The following is a 27,852-nucleotide window of genomic DNA, read 5'->3' on the forward strand; positions in this document are numbered from 1 at the left end:
AACCTGGGAGACAGAGGTTGCAGTGAGCCGAGATCATGCCATTGCACTCCAGCCTGGGCAGAAAGAGAAAAACTCCATCTCAAAAAAAACCATGACACACATATAAAGAATCTTTCTTTAAAAAAAAAAAATAGGCCGGGCGCGGTGGCTCAAGCCTGTAATCCCAGCACTTTGGGAGGCCGAGATGGGCGGATCACGAGGTCAGGAGATCGAGACCATCCTGGCTAACACGGTGAAACCCCATCTCTACTAAAAAATTTAAAAAATTAGCCGGGCGAGGTGGCAGGTGCCTGTAGTCCCAGCTACTCGGGAGGCTGAGGCAGGAGAATGGCGTAAACCTGGGAGGCAGAGCTTGCAGTGAGCTGAGATCCGGCCACTGTACTCCAGCCTGGGTGACAGAGCAAGACTCCGTCTCAAAAAAAAAAAAAAAAAAGAGCTTATAACCTCTGATCTGAGTTTCACTTAAGGGAAAGTATTCTGAACAAAATTATTCACAATACATAGAAGTTGTCTCAGCCATCAAAAAGGTGTCAGAAGAGTGAAATAATATCAAACCAAATGAACTGCAGTACGGGGTGATCTTCTGCGTTAAATACACGTGGAAGAGTACGACGTAGCTATTACAGAAGTGGCCATGGGACTATGAAGCAACATGGAACACTTACATTAAATAACTCCTCCACTTGGATGACAACTGTGTACTAAAGCAAACAAAAACATGTATATGAAAAAGACAAAGGAAATCCGAAATTGATGCTCATGGTTACCTTAGGAGACCAGGTTTCTAGGTGCTCCTTCCTACCTTCCTATTAATAATACAGTCATCCCCCAGGATCCGTCAGACACTGTTTCCAGGAACCCTGTGGATGCTAAAATTCGAGGAGGCTCAGGTCCCTGATTTCTTTTTCTTTCTGTCTCTCTCTTTTTCTCTTTTTTTTTTTTTTGAGACGGAGTCTCACTCTTGTCGCCCATGCTGGAATCTGGAATGCAGTGGCACGATCTCGGCTCACTGCAACCTCTGCCTCCCAGGATCAAGCAATTCTCCTGCCTCAGCCTCCTGAATAGCTGGGATTACAGGCGCCCACCACCATGCAGGGCTGATTTTTGTACTTTTAGTAGAGACCAGGTTTCGCCATATTGACCAGGCTGATCTCCAAGTCCTGACCTCAGGTGATCCACCCGCCTTGGCATCCCAAAGTGTTGGGATTACAGGTATGAGCCACCGCATCCAGCCCAAGTCCCTGCTTTTTAAAAATTGGCCTAGTATTTGCATATCACCTGTGCACATCCTCCTGTATACTTTAAATCACCTCTAGATGACCTATAATACCTCATACAGTGTAAATACTACATATATAGTTGTTATACTGCATTGCTTAGGGAATATGACAAGAAAAATATGTACATATTCAGCACAGACACAATTTTTGCCAAATATTTTCAATTCGTGGTTGGCTGAATCCACGATGCAGAATCTGAGGGAGGGCAGCTGTCACAGCTCACTTTTACTACAGGCATGGTCTTCTAAGCACTACGCTTCGTGGCCATTTCCTCCTCAATACAGCCTTCGGGGGTGGTTTCTAATAGTATCTCCATTTTATAGATGAGAAAACTTCTGTTTTGTAAACTTCCTGTAAAGGGGCTGGCTGTGCCCTCCTAATGTACGGGCAAGGCTAGCTAGAGTCGAAGGTTCCTCCCAACTACTGCCTTTACCTCTAAAAAGACGGGATTCTGATGCTTAGGGACAGCATGTGGCCCTCCGAGGCCTGGGACTGGCTCACTGGGGCAGATCTGTCGCTGGAAGAAGCTGAGGTTGCCTCCCGGGGATTTGCTCTGCGGGAACAGCTTCGGCATCTCCCAGGTCCCAGACAGCCGGAACAACACATGGACGCTGGTATGCTGGGGAGAAGGGAGGCACCCCAGGAAATCGCAGGACTTTGGCTGGGGCCAGGGCGGGGAGGGCAGAGGAGAGAGCTCAAGGAGTGAAGCCTGTCGTGCTCTCAGTGTTTGGGAGGTGCAATCGCTTTTTGGACTCACTTTTGGGCCTCTTCTTGCCATCGTGATGTCAGGATTTGGGGGGCCAAGATCCAGTCTCATTGGTGAAACGGAGGTGGAGTGGCCAGAGGACCAAACTCGAGTGTCCGCACTGCTCAGAGATGAGTCAGTTAAAGAAGGTGAGGTAAAATCACAGTCTTCAATCTAATTCGTTTTCCCACTTTTGATTGAAATAAGAATTTAAGACATATTTCACTTTCCTCTCCACTTAAAGAAAAACAGCGTAAACACAGTGATGTACAGCCACGAATAGGAGCCAGCAAGAGTGGCAGGGAGACCGCAGTCCCACAGCGCGGCGCCCAATGCTGCTCACTGTGGCAGGAGCATCGGACTTTAAGGAGCTGTGAGACAGCTATATTTTATGTGGAAATTTCCAGACTTTTAAACATCAGTGAGTCATTCAAGCAAACAAATGAACAATTATTTTTAAAGCTGCACATGGCCAGACTCGGCTCCTGGTACCGGTCTGAGACCTCTGAACTGGCCTTCAGCTAGAAAAGCTAGAGGCAGCCTTGTGATCTCAGGGCACCTGGCCAGAGGGGGTGGGCTAGTGCCACAGGATGGGGTCAAAGCCCTCCCCAAAGTAGAGGGCACACTTGGATGCCAAGGTGTCTGCCTGGGGCTTCACAGAGCCCACCGTCCTGGCCATCACGAATAACATGGTGTGCTTCATCAAAGTGCAAACAATGGAGAAGCAGCCCCGTTGTGAAGGTGGGGCTGGGTGCGTGCAACGCAGGTATAAAAGTTGACCTCACGTCTCACCCAGAGCAAAAGAAAACAGGAAAAGCCAAAATACTTCATTTAAGACTCAAGATAACTCATTTTCCATTTCTCATTTCATCATGATTTATACAATAAAACAATGGCTCTCATGGATTCTAACATCTCAGGAAAGCACCAAAAACACAGCAAGTGAATCGGGTATAAGTAACGGATAATTTAGTTGAGGGTCACCCACATGGCTACTCATGACAGGCATTGGTTTCCATTTCTTCTTCTCTGAAGAAGGGGATTCCCCACCTCTGGGCTGGGAAGGGGACAGACATTGAATAAAAATATCTGGGCACAATGAGAAAGGCATGGGCACGGCCTGAATTCCACAGAGAGCAGCAGCTAGAGCTCAACTGTGGCTCCTGGAAAGCCTCCATTTAAAAGCATACAAGAGTTAGAATCTTAAGATGGTGACAATATATTTTTCATAATTTCCTCCACTTTCGGCCATCACAGTGGCCTTTAAAGTGCTCACTAGCTATCTCGGAGCAAACCTCGGGTCCAGGACCAGCGCCGGCAGCAGGCAGCTCTCACGCCCACCTGCCCTGTCCTGTCCCCAGCCCTTGCTGCAGAGGGATGGGATGTAGACTTCCTCTAATATCTGAGCTGGGAGGAGAGGGCCGTATTCCACAAGCAACAAACCTGCAAAGCAACGAACACATGAAAAATTCTGTGTCGCCCTCAAAAGGCTTCACGAGAGCCAGCCAGCCCCATTTGACAAGATGCATAATTATTGAATGGAAGTCCTGTTTATGTAAGTGATCGCAATTAGTAATATTTTTCCACAGTATTTCAAGTATTTCAAGGGACAGCTTGAAGAAACAATGAGAGGATACCTTGGAAAGAAATAAAATGCGGCTGGCCCCTCAGAGGCAGCGGGGACTCCCAGGCCACTCACACTGGGAGTGCTCATGGCCCAGCTGTGTCCAGGACACACACAGTCTTCCTCTCCCCTCCCAGGGCCCTCAGCCAATGACCAGCCCACAGAGGTTTGCTGGAGACACCCTCTCCTGCCTGGACTTGCCCCAGCCTCCTTTCCTGTCAGTAAAGGGAAGGAGACCATTTGGCCTTAACAATCCTGACCCCCTCAAATCAGGATCTTGTGATTTAGCTCCCGAAGTCTCAGGGACTAGGCTCCCCTGCCTCAGGGTCAAGCTAGCTCCAAACTCTTGGTCTATCCACTGTAGCTTCTAACAGCCCAGCATCTGGACCCGTGTGTAGCCTCCTTCACCCTCCAACACCCGGAACACAGGGCAGCAAAGTCCACTCACGACACCCACTGCCCAGAGCGGCGAGCCTCACAGATAGGACGGCCAGCACCGGGCTACAGGGACGGGGAAGGTAGACAACCGGGCAGGGAGAGGGGAGCCATCCGCCGCCTCCGGAGCACTGGAAGAGGGCCTCCCCACATTCCTGGACCCCACCACACCCCGTGTCTCTCCCTCCCTGGCAGGGGTGGCCAGCACTCAGGCTCCAGCTGGAGTCCAAGCGACCCGGCCCAAAGGCTGACTCCACCTGTGGGCTCCGGGGTGAGACCTTTATCCTGTCGTTTGTAAACAGATAATCCATTCAGTCACCAACAAATGTTTATTAAGTTCCTGCCACGTGCCAGGCACTGTTTGAGGTGTTGGAAAAACAGCAGTAGAGAAAGCAATCAAAAATATTCCTGAGGTGTGCAGGCAAAAATGATTGGGGGTGTAGAGTGGGCACGGCATGGAATAAACACCAGCACCCACCTTACGGGGGTGTCGTGAGGACTGAAGTGGGTCATTTTGCGTTAAGACCGTGGCATAGGACCTGGTCTATGCTAAGGATGGACACACAGTAGTTACCATTAGCTGTGGGTCATCGGCCAAGACTAAAAAAGAGCCACATCAGCCTCAGGAGGCCTTGGGAACACAGGGAAGTCACCTGATGCTGTTCAGCTGGCTCTGGCCAGGCTCAGAGGGACCAGGGACCCTTTCAGGGGAAGATTCCCACCCACCACCTACCAACGAGGATGGGAAGATAGCAAGTGCCTTCAAACACGAGCAAAAGCAAGATGCAAAAGGCCGCAGGACGAGTCCCGGTGACATATCCACAAATCGCAGGCAGAGAGCCTGTTAAAGGAAGGCCATGGAAGTGTGCTCAGTCAGTGGAAAGTGGGCTTGCTCCAGGAAGGCCACAGCCTCATCCCGGCCTGCGTCACCTGCCCCGCGCACACGGCAAGTCCGGGGCCTGCGTCACCTGCCCCGCACACACGGCAAGTCCGGGGCAGGCCCTGGGCACGCGGCAGGTCCGTGTCCCCATCTCACTCACTCATCGTCCCTCAGAGGAAACCGCAGTCGCTGCCTCCTCTGCCAAAACAACAGAAATAGCTACTCCAGTGTCCCAGGTGTCTTCCCACACACAAATGTGCAATGCGATACTTGTTGAACTCTAAAAAGCAGGAAGGTAATTAGCTGGGCGTGGTGGCAGGTGCCTATAATCCCAGCTACCAGGAGGCTGAGGCAAGAGAATCACTGGAACCTGGGAGGCAGAGGCTGCAGTGAGCTGAGATCGCGCCACTGCACTCCAGCCTGGGTGACAGAGCAAGACTCTGTCTCATAAAAAGAAAAAAGAAAAAGAAAAAAGAAAGGCAGGAAGGTCTCTGCTGGGCCGCAGGAACGGACACAGCCCGACCTGACTCCTAAGAGGTGAAAGGCCTCCCCGACTTGACAGAAACCTTTTGATTTCCCCCAGCGGTTCAAACAGATTTACTGGGCAACAAGTCTTTGAATATTGACTTTCAAATGAAAATAAACACAGCAAGGCAGTTCCGCGTCAGCAGATATGCTCCCAGCATGCTGATGCCGCTGGGTGAGCAGCAGGGAGCCCAGGCCAGAGGAAAAACACGCAGCAGGGCCAGCACCGAGTTCTGCAGGTGCCCCTTACTTTTCACTAACATGAAGCTCCCAGACAGATTCCCACTTATGCCTCATACCTCTTAAAAACGCAGGCTTGGCTGGGCGCGGTGGCTCACGCCTGTAATCCCAGCACTTTGGGAGGCCGAGGCGGGCGGATCACAAGGTCAGGAGATCGAGACCATCCTGGCAAACACGGTGAAATCCCGTCTCTACTAAAAATACAAAAAATTAGCCGGGTGAGGTGGCGGCGCCTGTAGTCCCAGCTACTCAGGAGGCTGAGGCAGGAGAATGGCGGGAACCTGGGAGGCGGACTTGCAGTGAGTGGAGACTGCACCACTACACTCCAGCCTGGGTGACAGAGCCAGACTCCGTCTCAAAAAAAAAAAAATTACCTGGGTGTGGTGGCGCACGCCTGTAGTCCCAGCTACTCGGGAGACTGGGGTGGGAGGACCGCTCGAGCCCAGGAGTGCAAGACGTCAGTGATTCCAACCTGGGCAGCAGAGCAAGACCTTGACTCTAAAAATCTTAATTAATTAATTTATATGTATATATTATATTTATATAAACCAGGCACTGTTTTAGGTGTTGGAGAAACAGCAGTAGGTAAAACAATCAAAAATATTCCTGAGGTGTGCAGGCAACAGTGATTGGGGGTGGAGGGCAGGCATGGCACGGAATAAATATTAGCACCCACTTTACATGGGCGTCCTGAGTACTGAAGTGGGTCATTTTGCATAAAGTGGGCGGCACAGGACCTGGCCCATGGTAAGGGACTGACACACAGTAGGTATACACACAGGCAGGCTCCATGGTGTATTTAATATTACATATTATCATTTAATAATGTTTAAAATTAATATATAAAAATATATTTTAAAATATATTAAAAACATTTAAAAAGTTAGAAAATTATTTTTATATTATTTTGTATGCCAGATAATATACAATTGTATAATAGATAATATGTGATATTCTATTATATATTATAGATTATACTATATATACTATAGTATATAATGATAATATATAATACTATAACTACTATATATACTATCACATGTATTATAGTATAATATATTACAGTATATTATATATTATAGTATTATATATTATCATATAATACATATAATGTAGTTACATATATACAAATATATATGGGCAGGCTCCATGGTATATTCTGTATAGTGTACAGTATCTTTTTTTTTTTTTTTTTTTGAGACGGAGTCTCGCTCGGTCGCCCAGGCTGGAGTGCAGTGGCCGGATCTCAGCTCACTGCAAGCTCCGCCTCCCGGGTTTACGCCATTCTCCTGCCTCAGCCTCCCGAGTAGCTGGGACTACAGGCGCCCGCCACCTTGCCCGGCTAATTTTTTTGTATTTTTTAGTAGAGACGGGGTTTCACCGTGTTAGCCAGGATGGTCTCGATCTCCTGACCTTGTGATCCGCCCGTCTCGGCCTCCCAAAGTGCTGGGATTACAGGCTTGAGCCACCGCGCCCGGCCAGTGCACAGTATCTAACAGTCTTCGTAAATAACCATCTCCCACTGCTAACAGCAGAAAGTAAAATACTCTAGAAAATATACCGAGAAGCAAATATTGTAGTTGCTATAGTGTTTACTAGTTTCCAAGCATTAAATATGTACACCATGACCACTTTCAAATGGGCTTATCATGTTTTTAACCCAGTGATAAGATCAGAAAGTATTTTCTTAGCTTATATTTATATTTTCCACTTAACAGACTTTACAAAATAACATTGTTTCTATTAGATATGTGCTTATTTTGACTCTGGGCATTAATTTAACAACCTACAACTTTTAAAGCAGAAGAGACGATTTGTTTCCATCTAGACCGACCATATCATCAACGTGGAGTCAGCTTCCCCCTGGACTATAACATCATGTCATCCTTCCAAAAAAGCTCCGGACAGCCTTTCTTTTACTTCAGTTCGTTTTTGTTTGTTCGTTTCTGAGACAGGGTCTCGCTCTATCACCCAGGCTGGAGTCCAGTGGCGGGATCTCAGCTTACTGCAACCTCCACCTCTGGGGCTCAAGTGATCCTCCCACCTCAGCCTCCCAAGCAGCTGGGACCACAGGCGTGCCCACAATGCCATGCTAATTTTCTGTATTTTTGGAAGAGGTGGGGGTTTCACCATGTTGCTCAGGCTGGTCTCAAACTCCTGAGCTTAAGCAATCCACCCGCTGTGGCCTCCCAATGTTCTGGGATCACAGCCCTCATCTCGCTCTATCGCCAGGCTGGAGCGCAGTGGCGCGATCTCGGCTCACTGCAACCTCCACCTCCCAGGTTCAAGTGCTTCCCCTGCCTCAGCCTCCCGAGTAGCTGGGACTACAGGCACCGCCACCACGGCCGGCTAGTTTTGTTTTTTGGTTTTTATTTTTTATTTTTTTCATAGTTTAGTAGAGACGGGGTTTCACCATGTTGGCCAGGATGGTCTCCATCTCCTGACTTGATGATCCTCCCGCCTCAGCCTCCCAAAATCTCTAAGGCCTCCCTTTACACCTGTAAAGGATTACAGGCGTGAGCAACTGCACCCGGCCGTCTTTCTTTTAAATAGGGATTTGAGATTCTAAGTTTTAAGTTTAGAGGAAAGTGAGGGTTAAAACTATTTTAGGAACCAAATTAAGAATGTGGATGTTGGGATGATGCCACATTGGTTGTTGCAAACTGAGACAATGTTTTTCTGTAACACTTTAATAATCATTTTAAAGATCAACAGACCCGACACTGGCAAGCTTAAAATCCTACTGTACTAACACGTGGCTCCTGAAGGTGTACTGATGCCACTCAGCAAAACGGTACCAAGAGCTGGAAAGGGGCTTACATCTAGTAATTCCCTATTAACGAACTTGCCCTGAAGAAAGTCACAAAAAGCGTGGAAGAATGAGATAGAGGGATGATCAACCAAGTTTAACTTACAATCGCACCGTACTGGAAGTAGCAATAAGATCATTATTTTCTATGTGATATTTGACTTAGGTTGATACATCCACTTGACAGACTCTTACATAGCCACTAGAAAGTATGAAATGTTGATTAAGTAGAATATGATACTGTATCTATGAAGACACACTATCATTACAACTATAAATATTACATGAGAAAAAAAGCTGGAGGTAAATACATTAAAATGTAAAAAATGGGTATTAGTGGAATTGAATTAGGCATGTCTTCCTCTTTGTAGCATGCAAACTTTATTAATATTTATAATTAATGTTTTTTAAAGGGAGGGTTTCTGTCCTAAAGAACCCTGGAAGGAAAACTGTGGCCGGCCCCGCCCTGGGGACAGAGCATCGAGTTCGTTAATGTCGAGACAGGAATGCTGGGGCTGCCCCTGGCTCTGCCACGTCGCACAGTTCATCAGGAAGTCACGGACCAAGCTGTTAACAAGAACTGCATTTTCCTGCACTGCTGCAAGAACACACCAGGTGACCTCCCCATCCACTCCCTAACACCTAAGTCAAAATCACAACACAGCTAGATCCCAGCCTTCCAGACTTAGACATTACGAAGAAGAAACATTTACTTCTTTGAAAAAATGCACGGTCGGGCACGGTGGCTCATGTCTGTAATCCCAGCACTTTGGGAGGCCAAGGCAGGCAGATCACCTGAGGTGAGTTTGAGACCAGCTTGGCCAACACGGTGAAACCCTGTCTCTACTAAAAATACCAACATTATCCGGGTGTAGCAGTGGGCACTTGTAATCCCAGCTACTTGGGAGGCTGAGGCAGGAGAATCACTTGAACCCAGGAGGCAGAGGTTGCAGTGAGCCGAGATCTGTGAGCCAACAATCCAGCCTGGGGGACAAGAACAAAACTCTGTCTCAAAAGAAAAAAGAAAAAATTACCATCTTCCATTGGCAGGCGGTTGTGAAGGGGAAAAGCCAAAATGCCCAAACTCAAAGGTAAAGTAGAAATTCAGGCTAACGCTGACCTTGAGCCAGGCTTCCTGGCAAAGATCAAAGCCTGTCGCCTTCTAACATTCTGCTCCAGCACATGTAACTTCATACTCCACCCCACAAGGTAGAAGCCGAAGAGAACAAATCACAGTGGAGTGCTTTCCTAATGCTCCTGCAGGTCCCACGATGTCTGAGACACAGGCAGGTCACAGCCTCGTCCATCACCGCAGGGCGTGTCGGCACAGACCGTGCCAATAACGTGCCGTTCGTGGACGCTGCGGGGACCCACAACGCTGGCCATGTTTAGTCCTCACCTGCAGACAGACTGAACGCAATGAGGATGCCCTCCTCTTCTAAAACTTTATTTCACTGTCCTTCTTACGTTTTGACTTAGCATTTTCTCAAGTCCTATTTGGTCATAGAAGAACCTAAATACACAATTACAGATTAAGAGAAAAACTTGCCTGTCTCTTGAATGTCTAACATTTTTCATTACTTGCTCATATTATATCTTTGAAGCTACACATACTATAAAAAAAAAAGCCAAGCAAATAAACAAAAATACAGCTTCCCAGAAATAAGACCTCATGCCCAGTTCTGTAAGCACACTATTCGAATAAAACAAGAACAAGCCATCAGAAAAGTAAGGGTCGTGGCAAGAGCTAGTAGAACATCAGGACAGAATGTTTCCACACTTCGCAAGTGAAAACCGAAGGCTTGCGCTTCCGGGTGATCTCGGGAGTGTGTGAGGTGGGCCTGCCCCAGTCCATCCAGAGTCCCACACACCGTAGCAATGTCATACCACTCAGCGACAAATTACCAATCAACACAACCACACAGACAACGTCAAGTTCATTTTATTCTGCGAAAGAAACCAAACTCCAAAGGCTGCATCATGCATGATTCCATTTTACGTAACATTCTGGAGAAGGCAAAACTATAGGGACAAAAAACAGATCAGTGGTGGGCAAGGCCTAGGGAAGGGTGGGAGGAAATTCGCTGCAAAGGGAAGGAGGAGCTCTGTGCTCTGAACCCCGACTGTGACTCTGGTTTCATACGTGACTGTATGCATCTGTCACACAGCACATCAGACACATAGCACTGAACGCTGAAATGAGTGAATTTTCTTGTACGTAAATTATATCTTAGTAAACCTGATATTACAATTTTTAAAGAAAAAAATACGTATGGCCGTGCGTGGTGGCTCACTCCTGTAATTCCAGCACTTTGGGAGGCTGAAGCGGGCAGATCACCTGGGGTCAGGAGTTCAAGACCAGCCTGGTCGACATGCTGAAACTCCATCTCTACTAAAAATACAAAACTTAGCACTTAGCCAGGCATGGCGATGGGCGCCTATAATCCCAGCTACTTGGGAGGCTGAGGTAGGAGAATCACTTTAACCTGGGAGGCGGAGGTTACAGTGAGTCAAGATCATGCCACTGCACTCCAGCCTGGGCGACAGAATGAGACTCCATCTCAAAAGGAAAAAGAAAAACCACATACAACAGAAAAAGTGTTAACTCCAGTTTCCCTGCACATTCCCGAATATTCTCAGGGCTGGCCATCCCATGTGCCCAGTGCTGCCTGAACCCCCACACCCATCCCTACCAAAAGAAGGAATATTCTGAGTCTCAGTGAACCAAGACCGAAAGTCCAACAAGCTTCTATCCTTCAAGAAAACAAATTTCCAAAGAACACTATTTCCTGTAATTACTGACAGTGTCTGAAAGTCCTTTTCAAAATGACTAGCGTTCTCTCCATTTTAAAGGTATAGTTGAGATGCAAATTCTGATCACCTGCATAGACAATATCAATTTAACTTCTCGATTTCAGCTATTGTTCTGACTTTGTGTAAGGAAACCCCATTCAAACTTCATAACTCCATAAACCATTCCCATGGCTCCCACCAGCTACTGTGATCTCCAGTTTTAAGTTCCAGAGATTAGATAAGGCCTCTATATAGTGGCTAATGAGCCTTAATGTGCTTTAAAAGTCAAGGCTTGAGACCAGCTTTTCAGAGTAAACTTATTTTTCCAGCACAGTAGGTTTTCTTGCCAGGCAAGATTTGATTTCAAAATTGCACTAAGTTCTAGAAATTCAGGTTTCTTTCTTGCATGCTCCCACATTTCAGCAGAGTATTAGGAAGCGTCTGACCCAGGCTCCCCGCCCTCCAGGGTTGGGTAGAAGACAATCCACGGGGAAATCCATACTCCAATTGCTGGGCTTTGCCCCCTGGGGCTGGGCAGATCCAACAGTGGGATTATTTTTAGTTGAAGCATCGTGGCAAGCAGTGTGTGCGTGTGTGTGTGTGTGTGTGTGGGTGCGTGTGTGCGCGCACGCGCATGCGTATCCTCAAGCTCTGCCTCTTGCTTTTGAACAATTCCCTAAAGTAATAATTTTCTTTTTATAAGAAAACTACCGCAACATATCTTATAAGAAAACTATAGCAACATAGATGGCACTGGAGATCATTATATTAAGTGAAATAAGCCAGGCACAGAAAGACGAAGACCCCACGTTCTCACCCATGTAGGGGAGCTAAGCGGTGGGTCTCGTGGAGGTAGACAGTGGAATGGTGGATGCCCGCGGCCAAGTTACCAGGAAGGGAAGGAGGGATGAAGAGAAGCTGGTTAATGAGTACAAAATACAGTTAGCTCGAAGGAATAAGTTCTAGCACTCAATAGTACAGTAGGGAAATTAATCATTCTATATATTTCAAAATAGCTAGAAGATGTATAATGTTCCCAACACAATAAAAGATAAACATGTGAGGTTCTGGATATCCTAATACACCGGGATTTGACCGTACACACACTGAACACACAAATCAATCTCACACGAATCCCAAATATGTACAATTACGATACAGCAATTAATTATTTTAAAAAAAGAAAACTGTCTCCAAGTAGCCTAGATGGATTTTTCTACACTGAGAACTTTCCCTTGTATAAATCAGAAAAGGGAGCTGTGAGAGCTGCTAAGGGGGTGCCACTGGCAAGAATTCTGTGGACGCTGCGGTGAGGCAGCGTCACAGCCCGGTGGAGGCTGCGGACTTTGGGAACCTCAGCTTTAACGGAATTCTCACATGGAAGCTTCTTTCAGGTTTGCCATCAAATGGTGACTATCACAATATTTTAGGTCAAAAAATTATATGTCTCACTTGAGGTCAGGAGTTCAAGACCAGCCTGGCCAACATGGTGAAACCCTGTTTCTACTAAAAATACAAAAATCAACTGGGTGTGGTGGCCGATGCCTGTAATCCCAACTACTTGGGACGCTGAGGCACGAGAATCGCTTGAACCTAGGAGGCAGAGGTTGCAGCGAGCCAAGATAGTGCCACTGCACTCCAGCCTGGGCAACAGAGCAAGACTGACTCTGTCAAAAAAAAAAAAAAAAAAAAAAAATTGTATGTCTTCTATCTGATATAACCCTGAGCAAATCATACAGCAGGAAATGTTCTAAGTTTTAAATAAAAACCATGATACAAAATTCTATGTACAGTATAATCTCAAATCATTAGAGAAAGAGAAAATAAACGGGAGAGGTGGAAACATAAATACACAAAAATCTTAAGTATTTTTGGAATAATGAACCTAAACAGGAGTGTCCTAAACGTTCTTTACAACACAGCGATGTTTAATTAGGTAAGATACATGTTTAACATTATACTTTGTTAGAAACACAAATGTACTTTAACACACATGTGGTACAGCATTAGGTACGTTTCACTTTGGGGGTTTCATTTACTTGTCTGTTTGGTAAACCTGAGACACTAACATGCACTAGTTTTGTTGTTGTTTTTGAGGCAAGATCTCCCTCTGTCACCCGGGCTGGAGTGCAGTGGCTTCATCTCGGCTCACTGCAACCTTCACCTCCTGGATTCAAGTGATACTCATGCCTCAGCCTCTCCAGTAGCTGGAATCACAGGCATACAACACCACGCCTAGCTAATTTTTTGTATTTTCAGTAGAGATGAGGTTTTGCCATGTTGCCCAAGCTGGTCTTGAACTACTGAGCTCAGGTAATCTGCCCACAATGGCCTCCCAAAGGGCTGGGATTACAGGCGTGGACCACCACACCCAGCCTATGCACTAGTTTTAAAATTCAGAGGATTAAATTTGCTCTACATCATATAAAGAAATGTGTAGGCTGAGCGCGATGGCTCATGCCTGTAATCCCAGGACTTGGGGAGGCGGAGGCAGGTGGATCACTCTAGTGAGAGGTCAGGAGTTAGAGAGCAGCCAGGCCAACATGGTGAAACCCCATCTCTACTAAAAAAAAGTACACAAAAAATTAGCCGTGTGTGATGGCACATGCCTGTAATCCCAGCTACACAGGAGGATGAGGCATGAGAATCCCTTGAACCCAGGAGGTGGAGCTTGCAGTGAGCCGAGATCACACCACTGCACTCCAGCCAGGATGACAGAGCGGACTCCATTTCAAAGAGAAAAAAAAAAAAGGAAGAAAAGAAATGTGTAAACATGCCCAAGAAAATCAGTCAACTGGCAAAAATGAACTGTTGATTTTTTTTTTTTCTTACTCATCTTTCCTTCTGATTCATTTCATTCTCCTACTAAATACCTTCCTTGCAGGATTCTAATCAGGACGTAGATTGAAATCCAAACCCTTTAGTTCTTCATTTTTTTTAATAATTATTTTTTCCTCAGGTCTCACAATGTTTTTTTGGTTTGTTTGTTTGTTTGTTTTTGAGAAGCCTCCCAAGTAGCTGGAACCACAGGCACATGCCACCACACCCGGCTAAGTTTTTGTATTTTCAGTAGAGATGAGGTCTCACCATGTTGGCCAGGCTGGTCTTGACCTCCCGAGCTCGAGCAATCCGCCCACCTCAGCCTCCCAGAGTGCTGGGATTACAGGCGTGAGCCACCGCGCCCAGCCTTCATCTTTATTTCTTTAAAGAAACATTTAAATGGTGCTTCTCTTCGTGTACTCCTCTAAGCACTGTATATTACTCAATTCACCTAAGTAATTCTTCAGGTTGGTGTTCAGAGCATGCTGACTTGGTTTCCACCTTGGACCAGCCTTTCCTACCTTTCCAATGGGTCTGTCATGTGGCCTTAAGAACATCCTCAAAGGGATTTCTCGTCTCGTTCATCTCTTCCTGAGACACAGTCCTCCCACGCCCACTCCCAAAATCCCCTTGTCAGAAGTCCAGACAAGCTCTAATCCTACCTGCATTAACCCTTCCCGAAGCCTCCCAGTCAGAACTATTCCTACCCACTCGTCTCTCTGGTACTGGAGGTACAACCATTTCTGAAGAGTATAGACTCTCATAAGAATTAAACCTACTAGTTTGCATCATCCTTCTCTAGTTTCCTCTCCTCATGCGGCTTAGCTCTGTGTTCTACGTAATAGATGTGGCTCAACGCGTCATGCCCTGTAAATACACTCATTTAATCTATAAAATAAAGATAGGCCACAGTCAAAGGGCCGTGTTCACTAGTGCCAACCATGTACAGAACACCATATGCTGCCCCATGCCATTCATTATTACCAAAATTGTTATAAATGGCCACATTATAAAATAATTACCATTTCCTGAGCATTTTCTGTGTGCCAAGTACCATGTAAGCACTTTACATGCCTTCTAAGTTCACATGTTCCCCCCGGATTACTCTTTAACAGAAAAACTTGCCTTATTGTCCAAGTCTATGACAATGTTCTCATACGATGGAGGGTTCACCACTTTGTAAAAAACAATATACTATTTGAGGGAGACACATTAACCAGAACTAATTCAATTAGGGTAGTTTTAGATGTTTAGAGAAATCATATGATAAACTATCAAAAAAAATGGGATGGGGAGACAAAGAAATTTCACATGGATAGATGAATTATTCCTAGGGAATGACTTTACAATTGTCACTGCAAGGAAATTTATAAATTAGCTACAGAAAGATTCTTTAAAAGAAAAAACAACAACACAGCAAGTTGCCATGCTATGGAATCACAAGTTACAAGAGGGAAAAACACCTAAATGTTTGAGAATTAGTCTTTGAGGCTGGGAATAAAATTTGCAGTGCCAGCATTGTAGATGGGTTCAAAAAGCTCTGCATAGCAAACGTCTCCAGAAGGCAAAGGTAACGTGGTCTGGAAATTCTGTTTGGAGAGACTCAAAAAGTGATTGTAATGAAGCCAAACGTGCTGAAGTTGGAGGTATCAGTTTGAACAAAAGCATTCTGTGAAATGTGAAAGTAGAAATATTATAATAATAGATCATTTATTCATATTTCAATCACATTATATAACTAAATACTTTCCTTAAAAACTAAACTCATGGCCAGGCGCAGTGGCTCATGCCTTGGCAGGCTGAGGCTCAATAATCGCTTGAACCCAGGAGGTGGAGGTTGCAGTGAGCCAAGATCACACCACTGAACTCCAGCCTGGGTGACAGAGCGAGACTCTATCTCAAAAAAAAAAACACAAAAAACAAAAATAAAAACAAAAAACTAAACTCATGCATGTCACAATGGCTCACGCCTGTAATCCCAGCACTTCGAGAGGCCAAGATCAGGAGTTTGAGACCAGCCTGGCTAACACGGTGAAACCCTGTCTCTACTAAAAATGCAAAAATTAGCTGGGTGTGGTGGTGCATGCGTAATCCCAGCTACTCCGCAGGCTGAGACAGGAGAATCGCTTGAATCCAGGAGGTGGAGGCTGCAATGAGCCAAGATCACACCACTGCACTCTAGCCTGAGTCAACTGAGTGACTCTGTCTCAAAAATATAAAAAATAAAACTAAATGCATGTGAAAGAAACTTCTCTGCCAAGACCAGGCCTGGTGAGCGTCTGGACTCTTCAGAAGCAACTCCTCGTACAGCACCCGCAATTGAGTAAGGGCAGAAACAGGTGTCACTGGGGACTCATTAGGAGCCCTCGGGTCTCTTTAAAGGCCCTTCAACTTCATACAAACCTCACCACATCAGGAGATAGAGGATAATATATTAGAAAGAGATAAGAAGTTGAAAAACAGTCATCTCCTTGTGTTCTGTTGCCACACCCATTTGTTTAATGGATTTTTAGCAAATTGAGAAATTGAACAATTTAAAGAAATTTTAGAGTCATAGAGACCTAAAACCTCCATCATCTGTATTTTGACCCAAATCTTAGAGCAGCAACCCACCAGAGAACACACACAGCCTTTTCGGTTTGCTTCCAAATTCTCAGCTAGAATATCAACAGAGTAACAATGTGAAATGTGCAAATCTCAGAACACAAAATACCAAGGAAAGATCCTGGGAATAATGACTCTTTTAGTTTTAGGTAAATTTGCATAAACCTTATAGCAGTAAGTGCAGCCTTTGAAAAGACAAGGGTATGCCTCAGGATTCTTCAACAGGGCGGGGCCTGTGCGTGGGCACAGGAGCTCCAGGAGCGGGATGCCTGGAAAGACGGCCAAGCCACAGGGGCTGCTCCCAGCTCCACCTGGAGGGACCACTCACCTCCCCAGGCTCATCCTGCTGTGCAAACCACCCTCACGAGGATTTCTCTTTTTTAAAGCAAAGTTGTTGGAAAGGCTACATGCAACTGAAAAGTTTTCTTTTTGATGATTTAAGCTTTTGCTCAATTACATATGAGAATAATAATATAATCTCTCAGTTGATAAGATGATAAAATAAAATAGTATTAGCAGCCCAGAAAACCTATTTTTGCTAAAACTGTTTAATGCCTCTAAAATACATTGTCACCAGAATCCCCAGTGGCCTCGCGGATAAGGCATTGGTCTCCTAAAACAGAACACTGTCACACTAGTCTGGTGAGAACCCAGTATACAGGGTGTTTTGAGGACCACATTTCCTATCACATAAAATAAAATCCTGCCCTTGAAGATGCAAAATGCCCACACCTGCCACTGCCCTGTATCCTGCCCTGTTCCCCAGGAGAGGCTGGGAGACAATGTCTCAGGCCCCAGTGCCCTTCACTCACCTGAATGTGCACGGCGCCCTCTACTGCTTCTTGGATATTGGGGCAGCCACTGATGAGGGACAGCTGCTCTTCAGCACTCAGGGAGCCTTTCAGAGCACCTGCCTGCTCCAGCAACTTCATCTCCTTTCTGGAAAGGCAGAAGGATCACTGTGAGTATTCAACACCGCATTTAAAAACAAAGCTCACCATTGGGAATCATCGGGGAAATGCAAAGCAGAACCAAGCGAGATACCACCTCACACCCATTCGGGGCTACCAGAAACAGAAGGTAGCAATTGTTGGCAAGGATGCGGAGAAACTGGGACCACTGTGCACTGCTGGTGAGACTGTGAAATACTGCAACCGCTACGGAAAACAGATATGGCAGGTCCCAAACACAGAATCACACTATGACCCAGCAACTCCACTTCTGGGTATAAACCGAAAATAATGGAAAGCAGGGTCTGTAAGAGATTTTTGTACACCCATGTGCACAGCAGCATTATTCACAGTAGCCAAGAGCTAGAAGCAACATAAGCATCCATCAGTAGATGAGTAGATAAACAAAATATGGTACATACACACAACAGAGGAAGGAAATTCTGTCACATGCTACAAAATGGATGAACCTTGAGGACATTATGCTGAGTGAAATAAGCCAGTCACAAAGGGTAAAATACTGTGTGATTCCACCTAGAAGAGGTATCTGGAGCAGTCAAAATAATAGAGGCCATGCCAGGTGGCTCACGCCTGTAATCCCAGCACTTTGGGAGGCTGAGGTGGGTGGATCACTTGAGGTCAGGAGTTCAAGACCAGCCTGGCCAACATGGTGAAACCCTGTCTCTACTAAAAATACGAAAAAATAGCTGGGCATGGTGCCACACACCTGTAATCCCAGCTACTCAGGAGGCTGAGGCAGAAGAATCGCTTGAACCCGGGAGGCAGAGGTTGCAGTGAGCTATGGTCGTACCCTGCACTCCAGCCTGAGCGACAGAGTGAGACTCTGTCTCAAAAAAATAAGAACAGAGACAGAACTAGAATGTTGGTAGCTGCCAGGGGCTGGGGGTTGAGGAATGGGGAGTTAAGGTTTAATGGGTACAGAGTTTCAATTTGAGAAGATGAAAACATTCTGGAGATGAATGATGGTGATGGTAGCACAATAATGTAAATATACTTCATACACTCAAAACATTAAGGTAAATTTTATTCTATACACTTTACCACAATTTAAAATCTTAATTACTTGTTTTAAAATCAAACAATCCTCATGGCAGCGGGCAGAGTGGGGGCATGCTGGAAAACAGTGGTTCTAATCCTCTCCCTTGGGTCAGTCCCCTGGGATGGAAGGATTGGAAGAAGGTACCTTATAGCTGAGTGGGTTTTGTGGCATGTGATCTGTGCAGTCACCTGGGCCACCATGCTCAGAAGGGCGTGTGCTGGGTTTACTGCTCTGCTGTTAGCATCTTACAATTTTAATACATTTTTGCTTTTTGGATTTTGTTTTTGTTGCTGTTGTTGTTTACATTTTTTGTTTGGTTTGGTTTCGTTTTTGAGACAGGATTCTGCTCTATCACCCAGGCTGGAGTGCAGTGGCACAATCATGACTTGCCATAGCCTTGACCTCCTGGGATCAAGTGATCCTCCCACCTCAGCCTCCCAAGCAGCGGGGACTACACAGGCACACCACCATGCCTGACTAATTTTTTATATTTTTTGGTGGAGACGGGGTTTTGCCATGTTGCCCAGGCTGATCTCTAACTCCTGGGCTCAAGTGATCCTCCTGCCTTGGCCTCCCAAAGTGCTGGGATTATAGGCATGAGCCACAGCACCTGGCCCTAAGTTTTTTTAAAAGGAAGGAGAGAATCTTTGAGAAGTTTTTCTCATGTAAGTAATTTGGAAGATTTATAATATATCAGCTTAAAAAAAATCTACCTATCTTAAAATAGGGCCACAAAACAGCTACCTTATTTTGGAGAATTATAAAGACAAACATACTGATCCCTGCTCAGATCTTATCACCCACAAAACAACTCAGTGTTAAGTACCAAATATCCTGGACCACCATCCCCAGTGAGCTGGCATTTTAAAATTTTCATATAGAACAAATTCCTTGAATTAGAGGCTTATAAAGTTAGTGAGGCCAGCCACAGTGGCTCACGCCTGTAATTCCAGCACTTTGGGAGGCCAAGGCAGGCGGGTCACTTGAGGACGGGTTTGAGACCAGCCTGGGCAACATGTTGAAACCTCGTCTCTACAAAAAATACAAAAACTAGCTGGGCACGATGGTGCACACCTGTAGTCCCAGCCACTCGGGAGGCTGAGGTGGGAGAATCACTTGAGCCCAGGAGGTGGAGGCTGCAGTGAGCCATGACTGTGCCACAGTACTCCAACGTGGGTGACAGAGCAAGACCCTGTCTCAAAAAACAAACAAGCGAAAAACAAAAATAAGTTAGTGAAAAATACACAAAACAAAATATGTGTCTTGGCCAGTTCATCTGGAAGTTTATTAGTTGCACAGAGTACTGTGAGGTGTCTCAGTAACAGATTAGAAATTTAAGATTTCTAAGGTAGATAGCTAAAATCAAAAAAGAACTGGTCCAAGGTAAGTGCCAGCAAATACATATTTGAAACATCATGGAGGGAAATATAACAAAAAGGGTCATGAGGAAAGGTTCCTCTATTAAGATAAAATGGAAATGCAGATGTGCACGGGTCCTCCAGGGTCCTGCGATTCTGCATCAACAGCACTCAGCACACTTCCCTGAGCGCAGACTGTGCCTCTTAAGCGACATTATTCAGGAAAAAAGAGCACCACGCGATCCAAATCTCATTGGTCATCCGCTGTGTAGTATGTTTCGATCCATCTTTGAAAATGTTGAGTTACACAACTCTGTAAACTATACTATAAAACCACTGAACCGGACGCGTCAAATGAGTCAATTGTGTGACATGTAAATTTATCTCAATAAAGCAGTAGCAGTAGCATCTTATTGTTACTGTAACACATGATCACAAACAGTGGCTTAAACAATACAAATGTATTATCTTACAGTTCTGGAGGTCAGAAATCCCAAGCAGACTGACATCGAAGTGTCTGCAGGGGACGCACTCCTTCTGGAGGTTTCAGGGAGAATGCGTTCCTGGCCCGCCCCAGCTTCTAGAGGCTGCCTGCATCCGTGGCTATGACCCCTTCCCCTCCACAGCCAGCCACCCCTGCCCCACCTGCTTCTGTCATCATGTCTCCTTCCTCCCTTTACACCTCTAAGGACCCAAGCGATTACATCAGGCCAAGCCAGCTATTCCAGCACAATCTCCCCATCTTGCCATTCTTAATTCAATTACATCTGCAACGTCTGTTTTGCCATGTGAGGTTCTGGCTCATCCAAAGTTGTGCCAAAACTCTGGACATCTAAGTGTGTTTGCAGGTATGTTGTTCTGGGGATGATATGCAATTTGCTCCTGCCAGGCACTTGGGGGCGCTACCAACCAAGGAACCAACCTGAATTCTTGGCTTGGGGGTTTTTCAGCTGACACAGGTAGTATGAATTTGAGCTCTGAAACGTTGAGGATTGCTCTATGGTTACAAATTCTCAAAGAAACTCCTCCTCCCCTCCACTTGGAGTCAACGCCCCCATCGGTGACCCTCCACTCAGGGGATCCAAGTTATTTTTTTGCCAATGATGTAGCCCTTAGAGAACTCTAGCTTCTGTCAGGGGTCTCCAATTTGACTCCTATCTTGCACAGACTCAGGTTGGCTGTTACAATGGAAGCTCTAGATGAGCAAGACTAACTGGCAAACGCCCTTCGAGCAGCCGCCCGCTGTGGCTGTCAAGCACCCCTTGGAACTGGTGCTCCTGAGGTAGGCCTCTGAAATTCTCCATTACGTTTTTGCCATGTCAGCTTACTACCATGACTTCCACGGACTGGACCCCACATGGGAATCTGGGCCAATGGCAGAGGCCCGTGGGCAGCTGGTGGCGGCTGCAGTAACCAGCCCAAAGGAAGCCTGAGCTCTATAGCGACAGGGCGGTCAGAAATGCAGACCCCAGGCCAGAGCAGTGGCTCACGCCTGTAATCCCAGCACTTTGGGAGGCCGAGGCGGGCGGATTACCTGAGCTCAGGAGTTTCAGACCAGCCTGGCAAACACGGTGAAACCCTGATTCTACTAAAAATACAAAAATTAGCCAGGTGTGGTTGCACACCCCTGTAATCCCAGCTACTTAGGAGGCTGAGGCAGGAGAATCACTTGAACCTGGGAGGTGGAAGTTTCAGTGAGCCGAGATCACGCCACTGCACTCCAGCCTGGGCGACAGAGCTAGACTCCGTCTCAAAAACAGAGAAGAAGAGAAGGAGAAGGAGAAGGAGAAGGAGAGGGAGAAAGAAGGAGAAGGAGAGGGAGGAGGAGAGGGAGGGGGAGGAGGAGGAGGAGAAGGAGGAGAAGAAGAAGAAGAGAAAGAAATGCAGACGTCCACAGTGGGCAGACTGGTTGAGGGCAGGAAGGAGCAACAGAATCACAGCCAGTAGTGGAGTCACCGTGACCGCAGGCCATATAAAGGCAGGACTTTAGGAAAGGACACCGCTGCCCTCTAGCTGCCGGAGCCACAGTCTGAGTATCAGAGGCTCAGGTGTCCCCTGATCAATGTCTGTTTCTGCGACAAAGATGCAGCCGCAGAGATGGTGTCCTGTATCTTACTCCCTCGCCTGGTATCACAGTCAGCCCTCATGGAGAGCAGAAATCAGAACACCGTCTTTCAGAGCCGGAAAGGGCCTAGCGCAGACTTTGTTTGGAGATTACAACACATTTGAATTTTTCAGTTTTTAACTGTACGATTTATATAAGTTTGACCTGCAGCAGTGGCTAAGCCTAGGAGTCAACATTGGTAAAAGACAGCCACACTGCCCATAAATACAACCAGAAGAAAAACAGTCATATGGCAGAAAAGCGATTTGCAGCTACCAAACAGAAACTCGCTTCAGTTTAATTGAAAGTTTTCGCTGTTACAGAGGAATAAGTGAGATGTTTCATACTGTGCCCGTTGCTTTTCTAAGACTATTTCCTTTCATAATTTATTTAAGAAATTTTAAATGTAGAAAGAACAATAAACATCCTCATATCTCCACCCTCCAGAACTAACCACCGCCAATCCTCTTTGTCACTTTTTAAGGAAGCAAAACCTAAATGAATCTCTTGGCGCCACCATCCCAGTCTCACCCAACCATCTTTCCACCGAACACACACAGGGTCTCTCGATGCCAAGGCCTGGGAGCATAGTGAGTAACCATTGCGTCCTTTAGGAAACTATGTCTGAGCACCTGATGTGCTCAAAGCACCTACTCCAAGCCTTAGGAGGCCACCTGTGTGTCTTCAAACCTTTCCACTAATCCAAACTTTTGACCTTTTTTCCCAAAAGTACTGAGTGAGATTAGACAGATAACAGGAGAACAGGAGTCTCTTGTTCCTCGATCCTCCAGGGACCACCCCGGAATGAGAACGTCCCATGGAGACAGCAAGCAGTGGCAAGAAAAGCCACCCCCATTGGCCTCTTGCAGAGCAGACTCAGGCTGAGGAATGTGCAGTGGTGGTTCTGCCTCAGGCCCCTCCTCCCTGGGCAGCACGCACAGGTCAGACAGAGAACCTGGGCATGAGGGAGAGACACGGTCACACATTAACCCATCAGCCGACTGCAAACTCCAGGACCCTGCTGTGTGGTCCCGAGGGACGTCCAGTGAAAGCTGCGGAGGAGCTTCCCTACATCTGCAGACAGACCCCTGTGTTCTCTTCAGGGCCAACAAATCCACGTGCCACAAATCAAACCCAGCCTTTTGGCAACGTTTTGTGCCAGTCAGATTAACTCCCATTTTTTTAATTCTTTTGGAAGAACTTCTGACTCAAGCTTTGTAGAAGACATACATAAACACCTAGAAAAGATGTGCCAATCAACCGGGATTTTCAAATGCCACACACATACCAGGCTGTGGCATTGCCACACTTAACAGTTAACGTCAGATTAGAGGCACTAGTAGAAGGCTGCAATGTGCCAGGTTGACCTCTAGAGGTCAGCCTAACACTGGGACTCAAAATACTGGCTCCTACTCAGCAAAGTTAAATATTTACTTAAAATTAGAGAAAAGGAAATGTTAACAATTCTCACGGTAGGACAGGGTATGAGTGATTTCAATTTTTTTTAATGCTTCTATTTTTGAAGTGTACTCAAAAGGAGCATGTATTTATTGTTTAAAAAGACTGAAGAAATTGGAACCTTCGTGCACTGCTGACGGGAATGTGAAAACGGCACAGCTGCTGTGGAAAACGTATGGTGGTAACTCAAAAAGTTAAAAATAGAGCCACCATATGATCCAGGAACCCCACTGCTGTGCATATTTCCAAAAGAACTGAGGCAGGATCGCAAAGAGAGATTTGCACGGTCATGTTCATAGCAGTGTTGTCAACAACAGAAGAAGCAATCCAAAGTCCACCGATAGAGGGAGGGATGAACAAAACATGGTTTCACACCTATGGTGGAATCTTACTCAGCCCCACAGGCGAAGGAATCCTGTCATATGTCATATACCAGGCTGGCGTGCAGTGGCGCAGTCTCAGCTCACTACAACCTCCACCTCCTGGCTTCAAGCGATTCTCCTGCCTCAGCTTCCCAAATAGCTGGGACTACAGGAATGCGCCACCACACCTAACGGATTTTTGTATTTTTTAGTAGAGACGGGTTTTCACTATATGTTGGCCAGGCTGGTCTCGAACTCCTGACCTCAGGGGATCCACCTGCCTTGGCCTCCCAAAGTGCTGGGATTACAGGTGTGACCCACCACGCCTGGCCTAGGATGAATCTTTTACTTAACATTATGCTTAGGTGAAATAAGCCAGACACAAAAGGACAGATGCCATAGGACTCCACTTACAAGAGGTACCCAGAGCAGTCAAACTCACAGAGCCAGAAAGCAGAATGGTGGATGCCAGGGGCTGGCGGAGGCATGAAAGCAGCGTTGTTTAACGGGCACAGAGTTCGGTTTTACAAGATGAAAAAGCTCTGCAGATTGTTGATTGAACAACCATGTGAACGTACTTAATGCTGCTCAACTATTAAACACATTAAAATGGCAAAGATGAGGCCGGGCATAGGGGCTCAGGCCTGTAATCCCAGCACTTTGGGAGGCCGAGGTGGGCGGATCACGAGGTCAGGAGATCGAGACCATCCTGGCCAACATGGTGAAATCCCATTTCTGCTAAAAATACAAAAAAAAAATTAGCTGGATATGGTGGCGAGCACCTGTAATCCCAGCTACTCTGGAGGCTGAGGCAGGAGAATGGCTTGAACCTGGGAGGCAGAGATTGCAGTCAGCTGAGATTGTGCCACTGCACTCCAGCTTAGTGACAGAGCGAGACTCTGTCTCAAAAAAAGGGCAAAGATGGCCAAACTTTATGAGAAATAGAATTTAGAAATAAGTCGATTTAGGGTATAACAAGCTCATAGATTTTATAGAGTGAGTGAGAAAATCGTTTTGGCTAGTATATTCCAGTTAATTCATGCAATAATCTAGGTATTAGACTTTGAATTACACACAGAAACATAAAGCACGTCTATTTATCTCTGCTCCCTCCAGAAACCTTAGTAAAACCTTAATGATGGAGAAAAAGCTATCTCACTTTGATAAGTTGGGCATACGACCTGTCACACTTTCGTTGCTTTTGGCCACAGTTCTGTCTCTAGACTACTAGCAATAGACACATGCCATGAGTAACCTAACTACTTTATTTATTTATTTTATTTTATTTATTTATTTTTTTTGAGACGGAGTCTCGCTCTGTCGCCCAGGCTGGAGTGCAGCGGCCAGATCTCAGCTCACTGCAAGCTCCGCCTCCTGGGTTTACGCCATTCTCCAGCCTCAGCCTCCCGAGTAGCTGGGACTACAGGCGCCCGCCACCTCGCCCGGCTAGTTTTTTTTTTAGTAGAGATGGGGTTTCACCGTGTTAGCCAGGATGGTCTCGATCTCCTGACCTCGTGATCCGCCCGTCTCGGCCTCCCAAAGTGCTGGGATTACAGGCTTGAGCCACCACTCCCGGCCACCTAACTACTTTAACACAGTGGTGTGAAGTGCTGCAGAAAATAACTCCTAGACACCAAACCTCAATGTTTTAATTGTGACATGTTAGAGAGAATGACAGAACTTTCTGTAGCTTTTTTTTTTTTTTTGAGATAAAGTCTCACTGGGTCACCTAGGCAGGAGTGCAGTGGTGTGATCTCAGCTCACTGCAACCTCCACCTCCAGTGTTCTAAGAGATTTTCCTGCCTCAACCTCCCAAATAGCTGGGATTACTGGCGTGCACCACCACACCCAACTAATTTGGTATTTTCAGTAGAGTCAGGGTTTCACCACGTTGGCCAGGCTTGTCTCAAACTCCTGACCTCAGGTGATCCACCTGCCTCGGCCTCCCAAAGTGCTGGGATTACAGGCGTGAGCCACTGCGCCCGACCTGTAGCATAACTATTCTATTGTGCTGTTAAGTTACGGGGCTTTGACTCCTAGGTCTGAAAAAGCTGCCGATCCGCGATAAATCTTGAGCACTGACACCAGTTGAAGCCTTGTCTTTAGACCCAGAAGCTGACATTCAACAAACACAGGGCCACAAATCAAAACTATTCAATCCCTCTAGGCCCAGGTACCACTGAGGAAGAGGTGGGTGTGTGTGATTGTAAGGGCCAATTTTGAGGGGTAAGATTAATCAGAGTATTTCTATAAATTAAACATTAATATCAAAAGCACACTGGCCTAATGGAAGACCAGTGTCTAGGCCCATGTGTCGGAATAACAGGGTTTTCTTGCAGCAATGATCTGCTCTTTAATATAAAATTACAAAAGGTTATAAAAAGTTTATGGAAATCTCACCTTATGGTCAAACTGATTAGATTTATTTATAAAGTTTTATTGAAATTAGCATTAACATTAATAATATACTATACACAGGTAAAATTTGGTTTTCTCTTTTGAACAAAATTTTCACGTAAGAGATAAGAGATTTTTATTTACCTTTTCAGTAAAACCACAGAAGAAAAAAATAGAGGGAAGGAGAAAGACAGATTTAGCTGGCCTCATGCTGTCTTTATTAGATCTTAATGTTTAGGAAACTGAGTCTCCTATCAAAGAGAAAATATTTTTGTATTGTAATTTTGGCCAAATGAATGACTGTTTTATAGTAACCTGTGATACTATTTTGTGATATCAAGTGTCTTAAACCTTTGATATTTGACAGACTTCCCAAAAGCAAAATATCAAGTTCTAAATTATCTGACCTTAAACTAACTTTTTCAGATATTAGTTTCCCTGAAGTCCAAGAGAGACATGTTAGGCTTATTAGGCTTATTTGTTATGTTAGAATTATTCAAGCTGGGCATGGCGGCTCTTGCCTGTAATTGCAGCACTTTGGGAAGACAAGATGGTAGATTGCTGGAGCCCAAGAGTAAAGAGACCAGCCTGGACAACATGGCAAAACCCCACCTCGACCCAAAAAATACAAAAATTAGCTGGGTGTGATGGTGCATGCCTGTAGTCTCAGCTACTCTGGAGGCTGAGGTTGGAGAATCGCTTGAGCCCATGGGGCAGAGATTGTAGTGAGACAAGATCGCACCATTGCACTCCAGCCTGGGCAACAGAGCAAGACCTTGTCTCAAAAAAAATAAAATAAAATGTGGCTGGGTGCAGTGGCTCACGCCTGTAATCCCAACACTTTGGGAGGCTGAGGTGGGTAGATCACGAGGTCAGGAGATTGAGACCATCCTGGCTAACACGGTGAAACCCCATCTCTACTAAAAAAATGAAAAAATTAGCCAGGCGTGGTGGCGGGTGCCTGTAGTCCCAGCTACTAGGGAGACTGAGGAAGGAGAATGGCGTGAACCCGGGAGGCGGAGCTTGCAGTGAGCTGAAATCATGCCACCGCACTCCAGCCTGGGTGACAGAGCAAGACTCCAACTCAAAATATATATATATATATAGGAAGCATTGCCAAATCTGAGATGTTTAGCTCCCTTTGGTTATGTTTATACAGAAGTGTTGTTAATGTGTTCCAAGATTATATTAGATTCTTAAAATTCTGATACGTCTTAATATGTTGTCAGTAATAATTATGATTTTCACGTTAAATTGTTGTATCCCACAGAAATAACTGAATTTCCTTGTCACCAGTGTCTTTAACTATGGCTGTCCTAAGACTTTTGTCATCCACAATTGTTGTTTTGTGTTGGTTCTTCACAAAAAGTGACTTAAAATCAGCTACTGTCCAGGGCTTGTTTCTTTG

The 27,852-nt window shown here is 45.7% G+C and overlaps 1 protein-coding gene across 1 annotated transcript in view; it reads right to left on the reverse strand.

Annotated features, from left to right (window-relative positions):
• CRYL1 (crystallin lambda 1) overlaps positions 1–27,852 on the reverse strand; it is a 108,977-nt gene that overhangs the window by 59,730 nt on the left and 21,395 nt on the right. Inside the window, exon 3 of the mRNA XM_023190614.1 lies at positions 17,568–17,694. Coding sequence (XP_023046382.1) covers positions 17,568–17,694 — 127 coding nt within the window. The remainder of the gene's footprint in view (positions 1–17,567; positions 17,695–27,852) is intronic.

The sequence above is a fragment of the Piliocolobus tephrosceles genome, chromosome X (assembly GCF_002776525.5).
Source record: "Piliocolobus tephrosceles isolate RC106 chromosome X, ASM277652v3, whole genome shotgun sequence".
Classification (NCBI taxonomy): Eukaryota; Metazoa; Chordata; class Mammalia; order Primates; family Cercopithecidae; genus Piliocolobus; species Piliocolobus tephrosceles.